The following is a 21,219-nucleotide window of genomic DNA, read 5'->3' as shown; positions in this document are numbered from 1 at the left end:
TAAAGAACTTACTGTATGTATAAAGAAGATCTCATAATAAAACCATCAGATAAAGGGGGAATGTAGTGATGATGGATCAAGTGGACTATGTCGCAGTGGTGATGGCATTATTAAATGATACAACTACGTACAAAAAATTGGAGCCTAATCCAATAGAGAAATTCAATGGTGAACTTAAAAGCTTACTATTGAACTCAAAAGAAAAACAACTAATTACTAACGAAGAATTTAAAGTATTGTATAGACCTCGACCCACCATTGCGACTTTTTATGCAATACCAAAAGTCCACAAAAAACGACAGCCGATTCCGGGAAGACTGATTGTCTCAGGAAATCGAAATCTATGCGAAGGGGTCAGCACGTATGTTCATGAAATCTTCGCACCATTTGTCCAAACACTTCCCTCTTGTTTAAAAGACACCAAAGACACTGTAGTCAAACTGAAGGACATTCACGTTAATTTAAAAAAAAAATCTTGGTAGCTAGCCTTGACGTTGAGGCTCTTTATATGAGTATACAACACGAAATTGGCATCAAAGCGGTAGAATCATTCTTTAACACAAAAGGTACACAATTTCACGAGCACAATAAATTAGTTCTAACACTTTTAATTTTTTTTACTCACTCACAACTATTTTCTGTTTGATGGCAAATATTATTTACAGACCAGTGGGACAGCCATGGGTACGGTTTGTGGAGTTTTGCAAATTTATTTTTAGGGTGGTGGGAAGATCAATATGTTTTCACTGAGCACAATATGCACTACACAGATCACATTTTATTTTGGGGTCATTATATCGACGATATCTTAATTTTTTGGGAAGGCACTGAAATGGATTTTTCTAACTTCACAAAGAGTCTAAACGAAAATAATATCGGACTTACCTTTACGGCAGAGATACAAAAAGAGAGTATCAATTTTCTTGATCTGAAAATTGCAGTAAGATCTGACGGCAGTATTACAACCGAAGTTTACAGAAAACCTACTGCAACAAACAACTTTTTACATTGGGAGAGTTTCCACCCACCAACACTTAAATCGGATATTCCTGTAGGACAGTACCTCAGAGCCAAACGACATTGTATTGATGAACAGGCTTTTGAAAAAGAAAGCAATACACTGTATAGTAGATTTCTGGGTACCCAAAGAAGGTACTCCATCGTGCATATAATAGAGCTAAAAATACAGAAAGGAATAGCTTACTTCAAGAAAAGGGCAAAATAGAAGATAAGAAGATAATACGCTGCATAGGAACATACGATGTGCAGCATCAAACTGTATATAGAATTCTGAAGCGGCATTGGCATGTTCTGCAAGCGGATAGGGATCTGAAAAAAGTTATCTCGACTAACCCGACAATTACCTATAGAAGAGTTAAAAATCTGAAGGAAATGATGGTACATAGCCATTCTCAAAAACAACAAAAAACAACACAAACCTGGCTAACGTCGAAGGCCTCATACCCATGTTTTGCATTTATATGTCCCCTAAAAAAAGAGTTCATCAACCCAACTGATGGGAAAAAATATACAATCAGAGACTATATCAATTGCAGAACTACGGGTGTAATTTACGCTATCCAATGTGAATGTCCCAAATTATATACAGTGGTCCCTCAAGTTACAATATTAATTGGTTCCAGGACGACCATTGTATGTTGAAACCATTGTAAGTTGAGTAATCGGTTCCAAAGACCCAAAATGCCATCCAAGATAAGAGAAAATGAAGATTTAAGAAAAATAAGCAGATAACTAAGACAGATAAAACAAATCCTTACATATATAGCTGCTAAATAGAAACTAATACAGCTACTTTACCAGAGAAGTGGCCTTGATTGGTTGGATCTGAGTCTGAGGCATTGTATGTTAAGTCTAGTTTCAACTTACGATGTATGTTGAAAATATTTGTATCCTCAGGCCATTGTATCTTGAGGGATCTTGGGAAAACAAGAGCTGAGGAGACTTATATCAAAACATCTCAGTAAAACATCTTAAATACCAAGGAAGAGACACCATTGTCTAAACATATAAAGAACCATCATAGAGGAAATCCCTCAAGCCTAAAAATCTGGGGAATACAAAAAATTAAAACAGGCCCAAGACAAGGGGATATTGATACGAGACTGCAGCAGGAGGAAACCAAGTGGATTTGCCGCCTTAAGTCCCTTTCACCATTGGGCATAAATGAAGGCGTTACATATACCTCTTTTCTGTAGAGGTTTTAGTGAGGGATGAACGCTATGTTGATTTTCCGGCACAGTACATAATGGACGCAAAGAATGCACAAAAAGCACGGGATAAATAATACTGGAAATAACTATCCTTTGGAAAGAGACATATTGAAAGAAGGGGCTTTAAGGGGGACTAGTATAGTGGTATTATAGTAAAAATATAATTACAGAAAAGATAACTAGAAGAACAAAAGGATGCAATAATAAAAACCAATTCATTGTAGGATGATCCTCAGAGTAATGGTGCAAAAAGTAAAAATAATGAATGGATTACTAGTAACATATCTATAAATACTATATATAAAAAAGAAAGAAAAAAGTAAACCCATATCATAATTATCAATAAATATTACTATCAGTTATGACCTAAATATATGATTTATTATTTTTTATTTATTGTTATCGAAAATGTAGCCCCTCCAGTTTCTCCCTCTCCCCTTTTTCCACTCTTCATTTACATTGAAATATATTGGATTATATATTAAGAGCAAAAAGTAAAGTAAAAAATAAGAAATTACGGTAGATAAATATGTAGTAATTGATGCAATTAATCATTAAGAGTAGGTAACATAATCTAGTAAAATTGTTGGCGAAATGTTATCAAATAATTTAAAAGCAAAAATAAATGTTGACTGACATATTTCCCTAACTATATATAAAATATATACTATACAACACTCTGGTTTAATATAGTTTATTGATAATATAAATTTCCATCCAACGCGTTTCAGAACCTACGGGTTCCTTCGTCAGGGATAGTTCATGGTACAAGTCCTGGGGGTTACCTCTTGAAGCTCATCAAGAGAATGCCAAGAGTGTGCAAAGCAGTAATCAAAGCAAAAGGTGGCTACTTTGAAGAACCTAGAATATGACATATTTTCAGTTGTTTCACACTTGTTTGTTATGTATATAATTCCACATGTGTTAATTCATAGTTTTGATGCCTTCATAGTCATGAAAATAAAGAAAACTCTTTGAATGAGAAGGTGCGTCCAAACTTTTGGTCTGTACTGTATATATATATATAGTATAGGGGTCATATTAAAAAAGAAGGTTAGACATTATAGGCAGCTATTAAGAAAAGGAGATCCTATAGTTGATGAGTGGTATCAATAGGAGAGCTTGTATAAAGAGCCCTGCCGCATGCGCCATGTGATGAGAACAAAGATAGAATTTCTAAGTTGGCGCACATGCGCAAACTCCCAGAGATAGGCGCAACAGCCGGGGAAATGACAGCGTGGATTAAACTGACGGGCGGTACGTGGGAGGAGGGTAAGCCAATCAAGGAAGGCTTTAGATTAGCTTTGGGAGAGAATAGCAGCAAGACTGCGCCATAGGAGGGATCATTCTGACATCACTGACCAACCTTATAAAAGAAGGTCCCTGCCCCAACATACATACCTGCTCGATATCCTGAAGACGCCGGTTTGCCTGCGAAACATGTTTGGAGGCAGGGTGTGCGTCTGTATGTGCTTTTAGAGCGGTAGGAAGCCGTCAGCCAAGTAGTAGAAACAGCGTTACAAACTATCAGCCGGGGAGCGCACTGCTGATACAGGGCTGCTGAGTGCTGCTGGGAGATATAACACTATATATACCTTCTGCGGAAAAACTGATTAAGGCAGATTGCTTTGGCTCTACTGAATGTTTTAAATAGGCTCACAGTTATGTTCTAAAGTGTAATCATTAAAGGAGTGAGAGTAAAATTAAATTGAAGTTTTAAATCAGCAGTGCATGTAAAAAGACGCTCCGTAGTCTAAAGACCAGATGAAAAGTACTAGAACAGATGTAAACGTCTAACATGCACTGAGAGGTCTTATTTACTTGCAACTGTATAGGACTGTGGTCTTTGGCTCTGTTGAGGTGGTATAATGTGCCACAATATGGTATTTCTGGCATTGCCTTCTATCAATTTGGACCCAACTACAAAACGGGGCCACTTTTAGTATTATTTCCAGGCCCACTTTAAGTTCCCAGTCCGCCCATGGTCCTTTCCTTAAAATATTTGCAGTGGCAAAGGGGTTTAGGCATTCTAGAGACTTTTCAGTCCACAGTGATTGTAGAGTACTATAGGCATGGGCAGCAATGTCTGGAGGACTTCAGTGAAAGAGCCTTGGCACCCTGTTAATTCATTGGACTCCTACCAACCACACAATTGTGGTCTATCTTAAAGGGGCTGGACACTTTATTGCAATCTGATATCAAGGAATCTTATCCATTCATCTTTATGGGTGGTTTCCATGACTATTGAAGTCATACTACCCCCTCCCCCACTCCCACAGCCTCCTTTCAGGTATAGACGGTGCTCATCCACAACATGACTTCAGATGGTGGGACATGTGACCAAAAATGCCATCCTGCCTCCTCCATGGAAACACTGTGCTCAATTCCTGACATGTGTAAATGGTAGGTGCACTCTGTTTCAATCAAGGAGGCATGAAGATGTATTTGGTCATCTGCCCCTCCATCTGTATCCATGTTATGGATGGAGAGTTTTGTGGACTTGACAGGAGACTGGCCAAGAGTAGTGGGGTGGCTTCATGATTGTGAAAATGACCCATAACAATGAATTAGTAATTGATATAATGTTTTATAAGATTCCATGGTATAAAGTTGTAATAAAGTGACCAACCCCTTTACGGGCATCAATGTTGTATCCTGGAAGCCCCTTTAAATACTAGTCTTCAAGCTAGTTAATACAGAGTAGCATTTTACAGGCCAGTCTTACTCTATCCCCCGCTGGTGTTAGATAATTTCCAGGTCTAAAAAAAAAAAACACCAAATCAAAAACGAACAAAAATTTATTAGTAGAACAAATTATACAACAAACAACATATCACAGAATAAAATAATTAGCAGCAATACATGAAGGTACTATGACAGTATTAGTTCACCCTGGCCATTCAAGGCCGCATTGTCACATCTACATAGGGTATGCTGTGGCAGTAATTATTATACAATACAGACAAAAGGCCAGGAGTGAACACAGGCCTCTGCTCTGTATTGTTCTCTTATGTAGATGTGAATAATGCGGCCTTGAATGACCAGGGTGAACTAATACTGTCATAGTACCTTCATGTATTGCTGCTAATTATTTTATTCTGTGATAGGTTGTTTGTTGTATGATTTGTTCTACTAATAAATTTTTGGGTAATATCATATGTGCGTTTTTGATTTGGTGTGTTGCTATATATTTCCGCACATATTGCAGTCCCCTTGGATTGCTATATTTGGTGGTTCTAATTTCCAGGTCTGCACCATGCATTTTGAGCATGTAGAGCACTTTTCTTCCCCGGGGTGGTCCAGTATTCTGTACATTGTCCCATATGGAGTACTTTATGAAACATATCATCAAGCAATGTTGTGAAGCACAAGTGAGGGAGAGCCCTTTCATATTAATTTCAGTAATATGGGTCTTGTATGATCCACATGGCCGCCAATCACTGCTTCCAGGAGAAGATTGGATGGAGAGATGGCCATACACGTCCATGGATCCCTCCCCTATTCTAGTCTATATGAGAGTGATGGAAAGAGTTAAGCACACCATGCTTACTTACACACAGCCATAAGATAAAATGATAACATTCATTCTGCCAGACGTTACCACAAGGGGGAGCTCACTGCATCCATATTTATACATCTCCCATTGAAGTCCTCTACCACAGGAGAGGACTGGATGGATAGATGGCCATACATGGATCATTCCTCCATTCTAGTCTATAATGGAGTGATGGAAAGAGATAAGCACACCATGCTTACCTACACACAGCTATAAGATAAAATGATAAAATTCCTTCTGCCAGACGTTACCACAAGGGGGAGCTCACTGCAAACATATTTATACAGCTCCCATTAAAGTCCTTTACTAGTGTTGATCGTGAATATTCTAATCGCAAATTTTTATCGTGAATATCGGCACTTCGAGAATTCGCAAAGATGTAGACTATAGTGCTATATATTCGTAATTGTGAATATTCAATTTTTTGTTTTTCATCAGTAACCTCCCTTCTTGCTTGTGAGCCAATGAGAAGGCTGCAATATCTATGTCAGAGCTTAGCAACATCCCTAGCAACCAATAGGAAAGTTGCCTATTCCTTACCATTGCAATTTTCTGCAGTTTTTTTGCAGCTCTGTGCTTTCATCTGGATCCTATTCCTTATCCAATTACCTTAGATAGTTAGCCCATATATATATAATACAGATAGTTATTGGGAGATAGTCAGTGTAGGTTAGATAGTGAGATAGTGATATAGTGCAGGGTGTTAGGTAGTGTGATAGGAATTACTGTTTCTCTGCTGTCCATACATACATGCTACAGACATCGTGCTGAGATGTCACAACAATACTTAGTGCACCAAGCAGTAATATCTACTCAGACCTGATAAAATGTGAAGTTGCATGAATTGCGCAAAAAATAGGCGCATCATTAGTGCCGATTTGCGCAATTGCGAAAATAATGACTGGAGATCACGAATTCTAGAATTTGTGAATTTTTGGTGAATATTAAGCAAAAAATTTGCTAAATATCATGAAAACGAATATTGCCTATGCCGCTCATCACATTTACTCTACCACATTTATCACCTCTACCAACCTTGATCCAGCCCTGAATGGCCTTAAAGCAGTAGCCAAGCAAAATGTATATAGATTTATTTTTTATATATATATTTTTTTACTCAAGCTATATAAATAAATGTGTCTAGCTGTGGTTTCCATTCTTGTCCCCAGGATGTTCTATGCACTGCATGTCCTGTGGTATTTCTGACGTGTTTCACTGTGTTATCACAATGAATTAAAAATTCTTACAAACCCATAAAATTTCTCACATGTGGGAAGTTGTTATATGTTAACTTACCGAAAAAACAATGTGTTGTTACAGCATGCTGGCCCTTTAAATTGATCTCCTATGTTTAATGAAGGCTTCAAGGTAAATAAACTAGACCACGGCTTAACACAAACCACTGAGCCGGGGTGAGGACGCACAATAAAAGGAAATGAGCTGACTGCGGGGTATTGTTTCCTTACCCCTGCTAAGGGGGCACTTGGGTATAGATGCATGTCACTGCCAGGGGCGGACTGGGAACTTAAAGTGGCCCTAGAAAAAATATGAAAAGTGTCCCCGTTTTGTAGTTGGATCCAAACTGACGGAAGGCAGGGCCAGCAATACCATATTGGGGCACATTATACCATCTCAACAGAGCCAAATACCACAGTCCATCACAAAATACTGCCCCCAGCAGCACAAAATACATCCCCTAAAACTTCCACTGGCCGGCCTCCTGGGCATCGGCCCCCGGGAAATTTTCCTATAAGGTCTATGGCCAGTCCGCCCCGGTCACTGCCATTAAAGAGGTTGTCCACACATTTGCTATTGATCTCCTTTCCTCAGTATAGGCCATCAATATCAGATCGGCAGGGTGGACGGAGCTTGTAACTACAGCACTGCGCACGTTCACTTCAGTAGGAGCAGCCCTGCAGTAACCTGCTCTGTCCACTACACAATGGATGGAGCTTTGTAGTTCTGGCATCCAGGGCCTGAATCTACAAGGTAGTAGCTGATTGGCAGGAGCGCGTGGTGTCAGACCCCGACGATCTGATAGGCTATCAATAGTAAAGGAGTTGACAACCCATTAAAGGGCATTTCCCCAATAAATAACAAAAAATATAAAGTTGTGCACTACCCATTTAATTTCTTACAAATTACATTAGGTATTTATGTTTTTGAGAAATATGGGTTATTGTCATTACTGTTTGCACACTTGGTGTTACCTAGCTTTCCCAGTCTCCTGACTCCTTAAAGGGGTATCTGCTATAGTTATGGCATATCCCAGCAGATTGAAATATCTATTTATTATAAACTTCTGCTATTTCTATTCTTAGGAGTCATGTGGGTGGTTATTAAGGCCGGCGTCAGCACCCGGCATACCCGGGCAAGTGTTGGGGCCCACAGCACAGCTGCCAGAGGCCAGAAGCAATAAGCACTTCCATCAATACAGATGAAAGCGCTCATTGCTGGAGTGCAGGGAGCTGCGGTCCTGTCACTCACTGCTCTGCTCCCAGCGCTCCTTCCCTCCTTCAGGCCGTCGGGGCTCTGAATGGTGAAGCAGGAAAACTTCGTCCCGCTCCACCATTCAGCCTGCAGACACAGATCGCGCTGCTGGCCTGTGTGGGCAGAGCCTGCAGACTGGTAATCTGCATAAGCTCCCCCCACACATTGCTGCAGAGCGATCGGTGCCTGCAGGGAAGAGAGGACTGAGCTTCAGGAACGGGACAAGGTGAGTAGTTAGTGTGTTTTTTTGTTTTTAATACATTGGGGTCACAGAGGACTTTATTCCTATGGAGGGGGCACAGAAGATTTTTATTCCTATGGAGGGAGCACAGAGGACTTTATTCCTATGGAGGGAGCACAGAGGACTTTATTCCTATGGAGGGAGCACAGAGGACTTTATTCAGATGGAGGGAGCACAGAGGACTTTATTCCTATGGAGGGAGCACAGAGGACTTTATTCCTATGGAGGGAGCACAGAGGACTTTATTCCTATGGAGGGAGCACAGAGGACTTTATTCCTATGGAGGGAGCACAGAGGACTTTATTCCTATGGAGGGAGCACAGAGGACTTTATTCCTATGGGGGGAGCACAGAGGACTTTATTCCTATGGAGGGGGCACAGAGGACTTTATTCCTATGGACGGGGCACAGAGGACTTTATTCCTATGGAGGGGGCACAGAGGACTTTATTCCTATGGAGGGGGCACAGAGGACTTTATTACTATGGACGGGGCACAGAGGACTTTATTACTCTGGAGGGGCACAGAGGGCATTACTACTCTAGAGTGGGCACAGAGGGCATTACTAATGTGAAGGGGGCACAATGGGCATTTCTACTATGGAGGGGGCTCAGAGCCAGAGGGCATTACTACAATGAAGGGCGCACAGTGGGCATTATTACTGTGAAGGGGGCACAGTGGGCATTATTATTGTGAAGGGGGCACAATGAGGATTATTACTGTGAAGGGGGCACAATGGGGATTATTACTGTGAAGGGGGCACAGATAGGGCATTACAACTGTGAAAGAGGCACAGAGAGGGCATAACTACTGTGAGGGGGCACACATCTGTACAAAACTACTATGAAGGTTGTACAATGAGGGCAATACTACTGTGAGGGGTTACAATTTCTTTTAAAGTATTTGGGGAAGGGGGGGGGGGGGGGGGGGGCACGCCACTGAACCAGGGAACTATTTGCTCCCTGCTCCACCATTGAGCCGCCAGCGCTCCATAGCAGCAGCAGCACGATGTCCTCACACATCGTCCTGCTGACCTGTGTAGGAGGAGGAGCGGGGCAGGCTGGGAATCAGCCTCTGCTCTTCCTACACAGCAGCGCCATGTGTCACAGTATCCTGCTGATGATGATGGGGAGCGCAGATCATGGGAGGAGTCAGGTGATTGAGGCGAGGAGTATTTATTGTTTGTTTTTTTCCCTTCCTGTGAAGAGGGCACATCTGGGCATAACCACTGTGAAGGGGGCACTGGGCACATATCTTGGCATATCCATCGTATGAGGGCACATATCTTGGCATATCTACTGTGAAGGGGACACATATCTTGGCATATCTACTGTGAAGGGGCACATATCTGTAAGTAGACCTGAGGGACTAAAACACTGGATAGAAAATAAAGGTAGGCACATAAGGACTGATTCACATATATCCGCTCTGTAGCATGCTGTGTGTAAGGTATCTAATCTATAATACATGCAGTTTCATTGCTGTAAGCGCCGTGCAAAATGCCACAAGGGGCCCACTGAGACTTTATCGCCCAAGGGCCCACATGAACCTGGAGCCAGTTCTGGTGGTTATACACACCGACAGCTTTCCTTGTATTCTTAGTCATGCAGAGCTAGCTGTCAATCACTGTGTAGCACCGCCCACATGACTCCTAAGAATAGAAAGAGCAGAAGTTTAAATGTATAAATTACAAGAGTTATTGAATCTCTTACCAAAAAAATTCTCAAATGTCAATCTGCTCAACTCCTCCTGCACTGTAACACACTGCCTGCAGATGGCATTGATTTTCATGTTGATAGGTTCAAAGGGGTTTAAAGGGGTTGTCCGGGTTCTGAGCTGGTCCAGAATCTCAAGATAGTCAAACAAATGCTCAGCTATCTCAAGCAATTCCATCCAGATAAATTGATGTACAGTGCCATGGAATTAATGGCGCTTTAAAATAAAATAAATAAATAATAATAATAAATACTGCGGCAGCATGCACGCCCAACCTCCACTCTACAGCCACAAGTTTAAATCTTGACACAGCTCCTTTAAAGGGGTATTCCAGTGATAGAATATCGCTAGGACATACTATTACTTGTTGATCATGGGGGTCACTAAAATGATTATTAGAATGGAGGGGGTGGGATACTCCATGTTTTCTCTATGCAACACCACAGTTATTAATTCACTTGAATGGTTCTGAGGTGCAGCTGGGGGTGATGTGGGTCCTTGCAGTCGGACCTGTACCCATCAGCAAATGATGGCATATCCTAACAAAATATCCCTTTAAGGCCTCATGCACACGACCGTGGTGTGTTTTGCGGTCTGCAAATTGCGGATCCGCAAAACACAGATGGCGTCCGTGCGCGGACAGCCTTCACTATAAATGCCTATTCTTGTCCGCAAAGCGCGGACAAGAATACAACATGTTATATTTTTTTAGCGGGGCCACGGAACAGAGCAACGGATGCGGACCCATTGAAGTGAATGGGTCCACGGCTCAGATGCGGACCCAAACAACAGCCGTGTGCATGAGGCCTAAATGGAACTCAGCACTGTGCCCTCCCCCTGCCCCCAGAGCACCTCTTAATACCACAGCCCCCTATATTCCCCCATAACAGGGGACCCATTAGTTTATTGTGTGTCTATTGCTGTACACTATCTCATTTTGTTGTACAGTGGCTAAAAATATAAAGTTCTCCCCTAATTTAGATCTTAATGCACAATAGCTGGTAAAGTCTTAACTGAAATGAATAAGAAGCAGCGGCTCATTGCTGGCATCATGCACAATGTGGATTATTTATGGGACTGGCGAAAATATCCCATTATGTGCAGATTTTTTTTTTTTTTACTTTGTGATTTTAGATTTGTCCTGTTATTTATTGTTCATTGTGCTATATTGTGGTGTATTTATAACTGAATCGTCTATTATATTGTTATCAGTTAACCTTTACCTCTTGCCATTAAAGTAGACAAATAATGCATATGTAATACTTTATAGCATATTAACCCCTTGACAACCGCTAGGCCCCTAGGTCTGCCATAGGCACCTTCCTATTAGACCAAGGCCTAATAGTTTGCCTGTCAGCGTAAAGCAATGTATGTTTTTTGAGCAAATTTTAGTCCGCTAGGGGGACAAAGAAAAGCGTTCAATTAAGTTTACTAAAGAAAAGCCTCACTCCCCAAAAAATTATATATAAATAAATGAACAAAGCAATTTTTTTTTTATTCATTTATTTTCAATAATATACCTAAATAGATATTGATGGTCTATTCTGATAAGCTGTTTGAAGAGGCTGCAGTGCTCCTCTTTACAGCTTACCAAACATAGAATGTATATTGTATTGGGGCTCTGCTTGGTATTGCAGCCCAGGTCCATTTACATGAATGGGACTGAGCTGTATTTAGGACATGTGACCAATCTAATTGACGTCACTGGCCTAGAAAGAGGTTGCGGTGCTTACTGGAGCACCATGGCCTCTTCAAACAGCTGATCATTGGGGATGTCAGACCGATCAGATATTGATGAACTACTCTGCGGATAGACTATCAATATACAAATGATATAGATATATAGAAATCAATATAGAAATGTCAGACAACCCCTTTAAAAAACTACACATACAGTGTATGGTGTTTGCCTCCCACAAAAAATAATTAAAGCTAACCAATAAATGATGTTCCCCCAAATGGTGCCATTGAAAAATACAACTTCTGCGGCAAAAACAAATCCTCATACTGATACGGCTACAGCAACGGAAAAATATAACGGTTATGGCTCTTGAAAAGCAACTATGGTCCTTAAAGATATTCTGTGAGACCGGGAACCACGTTTCATATGGGCAGGCAGAGTACATGGGTTTAAAAAAAAAAGCCTCACCTGCCACTGGCGCTCTGGTTCCAGCACCAAGCTCCCTTCTCCTCTGCTTCCTGTCCCCCATTCACATGCATGTCACCGCTGCTGGCCAAACTGTAGCCTCAGCAACGAAATATGTGGGCCCGACACATAACCTATGCTGCCACGGATTGGCCAGCAGTGGGGACGTGCCTGTAGATGGCATACCACAATTCTGATCCACCGGAACAGAAGGAGATGGGAGCTTGGCGCTGGAACCGGAGCACAATACACAATCACTTGCTAGTGGTGGCAATACTCTTTAACAATTTAGTTGCATCTTCCTCACCTTCCATGCTACATCATAAATGTTTAGAAGCCCCATCCATCACCAAAGAATCCATCAAGCATAATAAAAGACAGGGAGTCAGGGGAGAGGAGGGGGACGCTGCTGCAGTATCTATCCTCATGTATCCAGTGAAACAGCACCAGTGGGAGGGGCAGTAGCACTAGGGAGACATCTGATTGGCTCAAAGCAGATAGCACAGCTCTGACATCACACCAGATGGAGGCCGCCCACTCAGCAGACCTATAATATGCAGGTTACACACAACATGTCTTGCCACAATACATATAATATACGTCTACACATGCCTCAGGCGCAGGGTTGCCAACCGCCCAGAAATGTATTTTTCCGTAAAAAAGGTGTCCATGATTTTTGGAGGCTGATGATACTTGTTTTGGTGGTAATTATCATCATTTTACAGCTTACAGTAAATGCTGGTGATGAGTTCTTATCAGTATATTGAGCTATAGACATGGATTAGGGTACTTTCACACTTGCGGCACGACAGATCCGACAGGCTGTTCACCCTGTCAGATTTCGTTGTGCCACCGGACCACCGCTCCGTTCCCATTGAGTATAATGGGGACGGGGGCGGAGCTCCGGCGCAGTACGGCAGTTCGCGGTGAGAGGCCGCCGGACTAAAAAGTCGGACATGCAGGACTTTTAGTCCGGCGGCCTTTCACCATGCACTACCGTGCTGCGCCGGAGCTCCGCCCCCGTCCCCATTATAGTCAATGGGGACCGAGCGGCGGTCCAGCGGCACAGCGAAATAGCGGAAGGACGGATCCGACAGGGTAAACAGCCTGTCGGATCCGTCCTGCCGCAAGTGTGAAAGAAGCCTTACTTATAACCTTTATCAGTCATTATGGTTTTCCAGTTTGTCTGTAAAAAATGTTGGAGGTCCGTGATTTTGACATAAGTCGTCTAGAGAAAAGAAAACTTCTAGTTGGCAACCCTGGGCAGGAAGGATTGTGATGGCCATGATCAGACATGGTAGATTTAATGCAGACATTCTGTGTGGATTTTGTGCTAAACATCCGCAAGAATACTTTCCAGTGGGAGAGACTAGCGTTTTGCAAAATGCAATCCATGGCAAAGGGTTAAATTTGTGGCCCACATTACATAACCCCTGGGGTTTTGCTACCATATCCCGAACGTATCTTTTACTATATAAACGAACCTCTCGGAGCTTCTATATCCAGCCTTGGTAAATGAACCCATCTGTCGTGTGGTTGAACCTATTTTCCTCAGCATATGGGACGACATGAACAGAGATTTCCACTTTGTAAAATTACAGGTGGCTTTTCATTTACTGGGAGAACATCAGCTGCACATGGGCCGTAATAACTGGTTTTGTATTTAGAGCAGGAATGGCTCCTGGCCGCAGCTTGTGCTCTTTATAATTTACAAGAAGTAAGAGAAGTGCTTGCGTGACCGTCATTTTCTGCCTGGCTCAGCAACATGTATTTTAGGAACCTTGCAGGGAATATTCCTTTTGTTGCAAAAGATCAGCATGTCCTCAAAAACCTCCTGCCGGAAAGAGCTTGAAACGGATGAATATGCACGACGTGTGCAATGTGTGTTACATCGTCTGCAGGTGTCCTGTTTTGTCGAGTTGTTAAAAACTCTCTTAGGCTACATGCACACGACCGTTGTGTGTTTTGCTGTCCGCAAATTGTGGATCCGCAAAACACGGATGGTGTCCGTGTGCATTCCGCAATTTGCGTAACGGCACGTACAGCCATTAATATAACTGCCTATTTTTGTCCGCAAAACGGACAAGAATAGGACAGGTTATGTTTTTTTGGCGGACCAGGGAACGGAGCAACGGATGCAGACAGCACACGGAGTGCTGTCCACATCTTTTGCGGCCCCATTGAAGCAAAAAGTGCGGCTCGTATGCGGACCAAAACAACGTTCGTGTGCATGAGGCCTTAGGGTGCAGTTTTTGCAACGACATGTGTGCCTTTAGACCTTATGCACACAACCTTGTCTGTTTTGCAGTACGCAAATTTCAGATCTACAAACTACAGATGTGGTCCATGCGCCGTACGTATTATTATTTTTTTAGACCCATTGACTTCAATGGGGCCGCGGTCTGCATTTTGCAGATGTATTCTATGTTTTTGCAAAACAGACATATGGAGACTGTTAATCTGTCTGCTTTCCACATCCGTATGTCCGTTCCGCAAAGGGATAAAACATTTCCTATACTGCGGATCATGGACCCATTGAAGTCAATGGGTCAGCAAAAAATGTAGCTGCAACACACATAAAATGCTAAATACATGTGATCATAGGCAAGCTTGAATTACATTAATGTAACTCGGTTTCACCCTTTCTAGACCAGACCAATTTTCATTTTAGTTTTTTTCCCTCCTCCCCTGCCTTCCAAGGGCCATCATTTTCTTCACTTTCCCCTTCACATATCTTTTTAAGAGCATATAATTTGCGGGTCAAGTTGTTCTTTTTCATGGCACTATTTCATACAATCTATTGGGAAGCTGGAAAAAAATACTAAATGGAGTGAAATTGGGAATAAAACACCTATTTCAACATAGTTTGATTGGTTTTGTAGTTACGGCATTCATTAGGTGGTAAAAATGACATGTTACCATTCTTCACCAGGTCAGTACAGTTACAGCCATACCAAATTTATATAGTTTTTGTTATGTTTCAAAGCTTTAAAGGGCTTCTGTCAGCCCACTAAACCGTTTCCCTACACTGCGATCTCTGCATACATAAGTAAAATAATAATTTTCGTTCAGTAGAATTTGAGAAAACGCTATTTTTATAATATGTAAATTACCTTGCTACCAGCAAGTAGGTATCACGATCGGCGGGACTATCACATACGTGACACAGAGGAAGGTAACGAGGAAGGCCCTGCCCAAGTGAGAGGGAAGGTGGTGACCCCTGACTCACCTTGCGGCTGGCACCTGGCTGCCCTGACGTCCCTAGACGGGTTCCTCACCCGTACGCCGATCACGTGCCTAAAACCCTGGCTTTCCCTGAGCTGAGCCCTAGATAGTGAACAGGGCGGTGGGAACACTAGTCCGCACCACTAGCTCTAAAGGAAAACACCAAGGGGAGGACAAACAACACAGACTCAACATATAATCCCAGGTGGGCGACAACAGGAGACAACAAGAAGCCCAACAAGGATCCGGAGGGTAGCACTCTGGAACGACAACCAGGATTCACAACTCCAGTGGGTCAGTATAGAAGTCCAGGCAGGAAGCTCTATAACTGGCAACTAGAGAAGTGTGAGGGGAGAATATAAGGAGGTTGGGAGTGGCAGACAAGAAACAGCTGAGGAGGAGAAGCTACGGATCCCTGAGTGAGACAAAAAGGATAGCAAGGCAAACACAGAAAACAATCACTAAGAAACAACGTGATCTTTAGATATAGAGCGCGCAGCCACCCGCTGCGACTTCCTGACCCCGGGTATAATGGAGTCAGACGTGGCTCTTGATACCCTCGTGACAGTAGGGCGGCTACTTGCTGGTAGCAGCTGCATCCTCCGATCGTAAAGACGCCCCCTCCGCTGATGACGTCACATCTACACCCGGCGCCGGCGCATTGAGGAGCGAGCGGCCGAGTGAGTGGCCGCCTCTCAGTGGGCCTGCGCAGATTGAAGATAGGAACGGCCGCGGCGCAGGCGCCAGATATTGAATGAAAACAGGCAGGGCCAGCAGAGAACGATTCCGTTCCCTGGCCCTGTCAATCAACAAGCGGAGGGGGCGTCATTACCATCGGAGGATGCGGCTGCTACCAGCAAGTAGCCGCCCTACTTGCTGGTAGCAAGGTAATTTACATATTATAAAAATAGCGTTTTATCAAATTCTACTGAACGAAAATTATTATTTGACTTATGTATGGAGAGATCGCAGTGTAGGGATTATTATTAAACAAAAAAAAAAAAAAACGGTTTAGTGGGCTGACAGAAGCCCTTTAAAACATTTTTTTTTAAACTTAAAAAACATTTTATTTACATTGGCATATTCTGACACCCATAACTTTTTTTAGATCTCTGTCTTTGGAGCAGGGCTCTTTTTGCCGAGGTGAGCTGTAGTTTTTACAGATTCTATTTTGGGATATATATGACGTTTTGATCACTTTTATTAAAATTTTTGCGAGGTGAAGCAACCAAGAAAGGGTGATTCAAGCATTTCGATTTTTTTTCCGTGATGGTGTTCACCTTTTCAAGATATTGATAGCTCATACATTTTTGCACATGGCCATACCTATGATATGATATGTATATATTTTCAATTTAGTTTTATTTGTAAAAGTGGGTGATTTTAATTTTTAAATCTTTTGGCTTTGTTCATTCATTAGATCACTTATACCATAGACTGCAATAATTTGCTACTGCAGTCTATGGTAAAATCGTTGTGTTTCTAATTAGTCCAGCCACAGACAGGCCTGGGAACCTTTACAAGGCTCCCAGCTGCCATAGGAACTGAACGGCTCATATGATCTCATCACATGGGAGCCGTTTGGTCACCGGGAGCAGGCCGCTCCCTGTAAATGACCCCTCGGATGCTGTGGTCGCAATTGACCATGGCATTTGAGGGCTTAAATGTCCATGGTCGGAGTTATCACAGACACTACCGGCAGGTATCAGTATCTGCTGTATAACACAGCAGTCACCAGACGGCTATGGCGCCCGCTTAGCTCCTGAGTGGGCGCCATGTTGTTAAAAACCCTACCTTCGAACAAAAGGCTTAATATAATTCAAGTTTTCTTTGTATGATTTGTACAAAAATATAACTAATATAATAAGTGATGATCATTTATACTGTTAATGGAGGCAAATACATAGTCCATCACCTACAGTACTTATCCCCGAGGAAGCCTGCGGCAGCGGGGGTACGCATGGGCCTCTGCTCACACTGCACCTACTGTTTGAGACTTCTCAACCCTGTTTATTTCATTTGTATTTTATTGTTTCATTTTCAGCATACTTATTGGTGTTATTTGTTGTTTTTCTACATTTTTGTTGCTATTTGTTGTCGTACACTACTAGACATGTTTTTTTGGTCTGAACACGCTCATTGCAGTTTAGGCACTGGGCACCTTGACTTTGGAGTATTTTCATAGTGTCTTGGAGGTTGGAAATCCCAGATTAGAATTTTGCCTCATCGGGGTCTGGAAGTTGGTGCATCATACACACTCCCTATGTAAAAATGAAATTTGTTTTTAATTGGTTGTAATTGCTTGTGATCATGTGCTTGTGGATACTAATAAAAGTCATGTAATTGTGTTGTAGGTGTGCTCCATTCTTTGAGCATGTGTACATCTGTACTTTGGTCCTTGGTCAGCTTGTCATTAGCACATGGGTTGCACCCTCATAATTTGTACCTTGTAGTGTCTGCTTCCTTTTTTTATTTTTTTTTATTGCGATATGTGTAAGATTTGCAGACTGCTGTGTGCCACAGATGATGAGACAGAAACATGTTCATGTCCCGTATATTTCATTCATGGTGTAATAAATGGAAACAAAGAGTGATGTATAAATGTTCTCCATCAGCCTCCCACTGTCTCAGATGCCGGGTATTGATGTCTTCTACTTTGTGACCTTTGAGAACTTGAAAAGGTTTCACTGTGAGGCTCATCAGATGTTACTTCTGACCTTTTACCAATCTGCAGACAGAAGATAACTCCCATCGTCCTGTCCGGTGTTATTAAACGTGCGCTCAGGATAGACCCGCAGTCTAGTATACTGACAATGAGGGCTTTTCCTCCTATGATTTAGTGTAATATACAGGACACATGTATGTCATTAATTACATGGGACTGCAGCAGCCAGTTGTGGTCATAGCATAGGATGGGGGTGTAAGGTATGCAGGCGGATGGCGACAAACTGACTCTGACAACTGAGGAAAACTGGGGTCTCAGGCGATCCGAGGAAATACCAGGGCCCCAACAATGCTGCATCATTTAGAATACTATTGTTCCTTGTATTTTGTGTCTCCCAGTGTGGTCGCTGCTCAGCTCACATCCCCAATGCATTGCTTGCGTCCATTATGACTGTACCCTCTAAAGACATCTCCTTGGTTGAAGAACTGCTCCTTGCTTTCTTTCCTCAGGTATGTCACCACGCAGACTGCCAGCAAATGAATCAGAAGAATCCTCTGAATTTGTGTGAGTCATGTGACATCAAGTTCCACAGCACCATGCACTTTGATAGACATATACGCTTTGACCTCCCTTCTCAAGGTAAGTTCCTTATTTCGATGAGTATTATTTCTTACAGGCCCTTTTGACATCGCTGATCACGTAAATATGTGGAGGATGGGAGTGGTGGCTGTGGCGAGGATAGTGGTAGTAGTACTTACGGTGGCAGCCCTTCTCCATTTCTCCCTGGGTGGGGGCACACCCTTTCTTGCGCTCGGAGCACACCCTGGTGATGGTCTCCTGCCTGGTGGTTCAGGGTGCCCTTAGTGTTGGGCAGTGTCAGGGTGTGTGTGTCAGTGTTGGTCAGGCTGCAAGGCAGGTATATGTATCTCAATTGCTTCCTCAGAGGTTGGCATAAGACTCTGTCAATTTCCCTTGCTGATTGCCCAAGGGCTGCCTCTCACTTCCTTTCTTTTCTCTGTCTCAACTCGCTTTACACTGAGTCTTAACCACTCCCTATGGAAAGGTTGGAGAAGCCCTTCCTAGCAACTAATTCCATGGCCTATTAACCCTATTTGCAACCTCCGGTGCAAACCAAATCCATTATATGAAGACATTTTTAACCCTTTATGCAGTGGGCTGCCGGTGCACTGCATGTGGATGGGATTGCAGGGTGGTTGTAACCATAGAAACGAGCAGTTTATAATGTGGAAAATTAATTCAGCCAGCAAAGGAAGCAATATGGACAATCACAATACATTAGTAAGTGCCTTGTATTAACTTTCTCTACATGATAAATGCCATTTACTGAAGTGAGACAGTCCTTTAAGTCCCAGGTACACGATTCCAGGGTGTGAAGGCTACCAACGAACCACTCTGGAACTCCCAATGTATTCAGAATACCGCAATAGTTCTCTTTTTAAAGCACATCATTAACTCACTGTCTCTCCTGCATCCCTTTTGTGGCTTCTAAGTTTTTTTCTTAGGCCAGGGAAACCAATGTGTGTGGCGCACAGCCAAGTTTCGGGGTAACTGTTAAAAGATGCAGGGATTATAATTACAAGTCTACAGATTTACCAATTGAAGAGAGACATAGTGAATCCATAAACTTTGCCCAGGGCAAAGGACACAATAATCATCATAGTACTGAATGAGTGTGTGTGTGTGGGAGGGGGGAGGGGGGTCAGGTCGTCACTTAAGAAAGCCACGTAAAGGTTTCATCCTTATGGCATCTCATAGGGACAGGGTTTCTGGATCCCAAATATTGCAAATCTATGAATACTTACAGTTAAAGCATTTAATCTGTATGTTAATTGCAGTGAAACAGTGATAGATGAGGAGAAATATTACCAACCATCAGTGCTCACTCTATATATTGCCAACCATCAGCCTCCTCTGGATAGATCGCCATAAAATAGTGGATCTTTAAGAGAAGGACTGTTGGACCTTTAAGAACCTTGACTCTCCTTCACACTGCCAGTACGGGCAGAGGGTTCATGTAGAACCAAGAGGTCATGGGTGGACCGGCCATAGACCCTACAGGGAAATTTACCAGTGGGCTAATGCCCACAGCTCTGCCCGAGCCCTCATTTTGGCTGCCAGCCTGGTACATAAAGATCTGATGCTCTTAGCATTAATTAATGTAGGAGCATCAGGCACTTATGCACCTGGCCAGCAGCTGCAGGTTCCCTCCTAAATTCTATTTTATTGCCATCCTCAGGATGATGATACAGTTTCATAGTGTGACGCTGCTCAGTGGCGTAGCGTGGGTTGCCAGCACGGCCTGTGGGCACACCCCTTTTAACAGATAATGTAGTAGATCATCTGCAGTCCTATGTAACACCTCAGATAACACAGTGATAACTCTCTGAGTACAGATAATGTAGTAGATCACCTGCAGTCCTATGTAACACCTCAGATAACACAGTGATAACTCTCTGTGTACAGATAATGTAGTAGATGGGTGTGAGGACCCAGAATTCAGAACACGCACAGTGTGACCTGAAGTCTGGGGCCGGGCTGCTACAGTGTGGGCCAAATTCTCAATCTCCTCCGCCCAACCCTACCGTGAAACTGATATTTGGATGGACATTACATACATCGCTATTAAATATACAGTAGAATACAGCACCATACCTGTTACATCCAGTCACGTCTCCTCTGAGGTACACTCTTACCTCAACGTCTTCATTCAGAGATAAGACCGCCATGACACCTTCTTTCTGCCGCTTCTCGTTTCTGCAGAGTTTCACAGAAAAAAATTTAGGTTCCTCACTTTCCTGGTGTCTCAAAACAGTCATCCTGTTGCTACCCCCAATACTGTGCCAGAGCCAGACAGATAGTCCGCCATTCCCCATAATATTATTCCCCCTGTATATTATAATGACCCCCTCTGTATTATTATTAATATTATT

General features: G+C 42.7%; 1 protein-coding gene across 1 annotated transcript in view; it reads left to right on the top strand.

The window, feature by feature from the left end:
• PLEKHG5 (pleckstrin homology and RhoGEF domain containing G5) overlaps window positions 1-21,219 on the top strand; it is a 210,352-nt gene that overhangs the window by 41,227 nt on the left and 147,906 nt on the right. The window contains exon 2 of the mRNA XM_040429715.1: window positions 18,778-18,907. Within this exon, the coding sequence (XP_040285649.1) occupies window positions 18,805-18,907 (103 nt within the window). The 5' untranslated portion in view covers window positions 18,778-18,804. The remainder of the gene's footprint in view (window positions 1-18,777; window positions 18,908-21,219) is intronic.

The sequence above is a fragment of the Bufo bufo genome, chromosome 1, assembly GCF_905171765.1.
Source record: "Bufo bufo chromosome 1, aBufBuf1.1, whole genome shotgun sequence".
Taxonomy (NCBI): Eukaryota; Metazoa; Chordata; class Amphibia; order Anura; family Bufonidae; genus Bufo; species Bufo bufo.
Note: the sequence above shows the minus strand (reverse complement) of the source record. Positions and strands in the feature narration are given on the sequence as shown.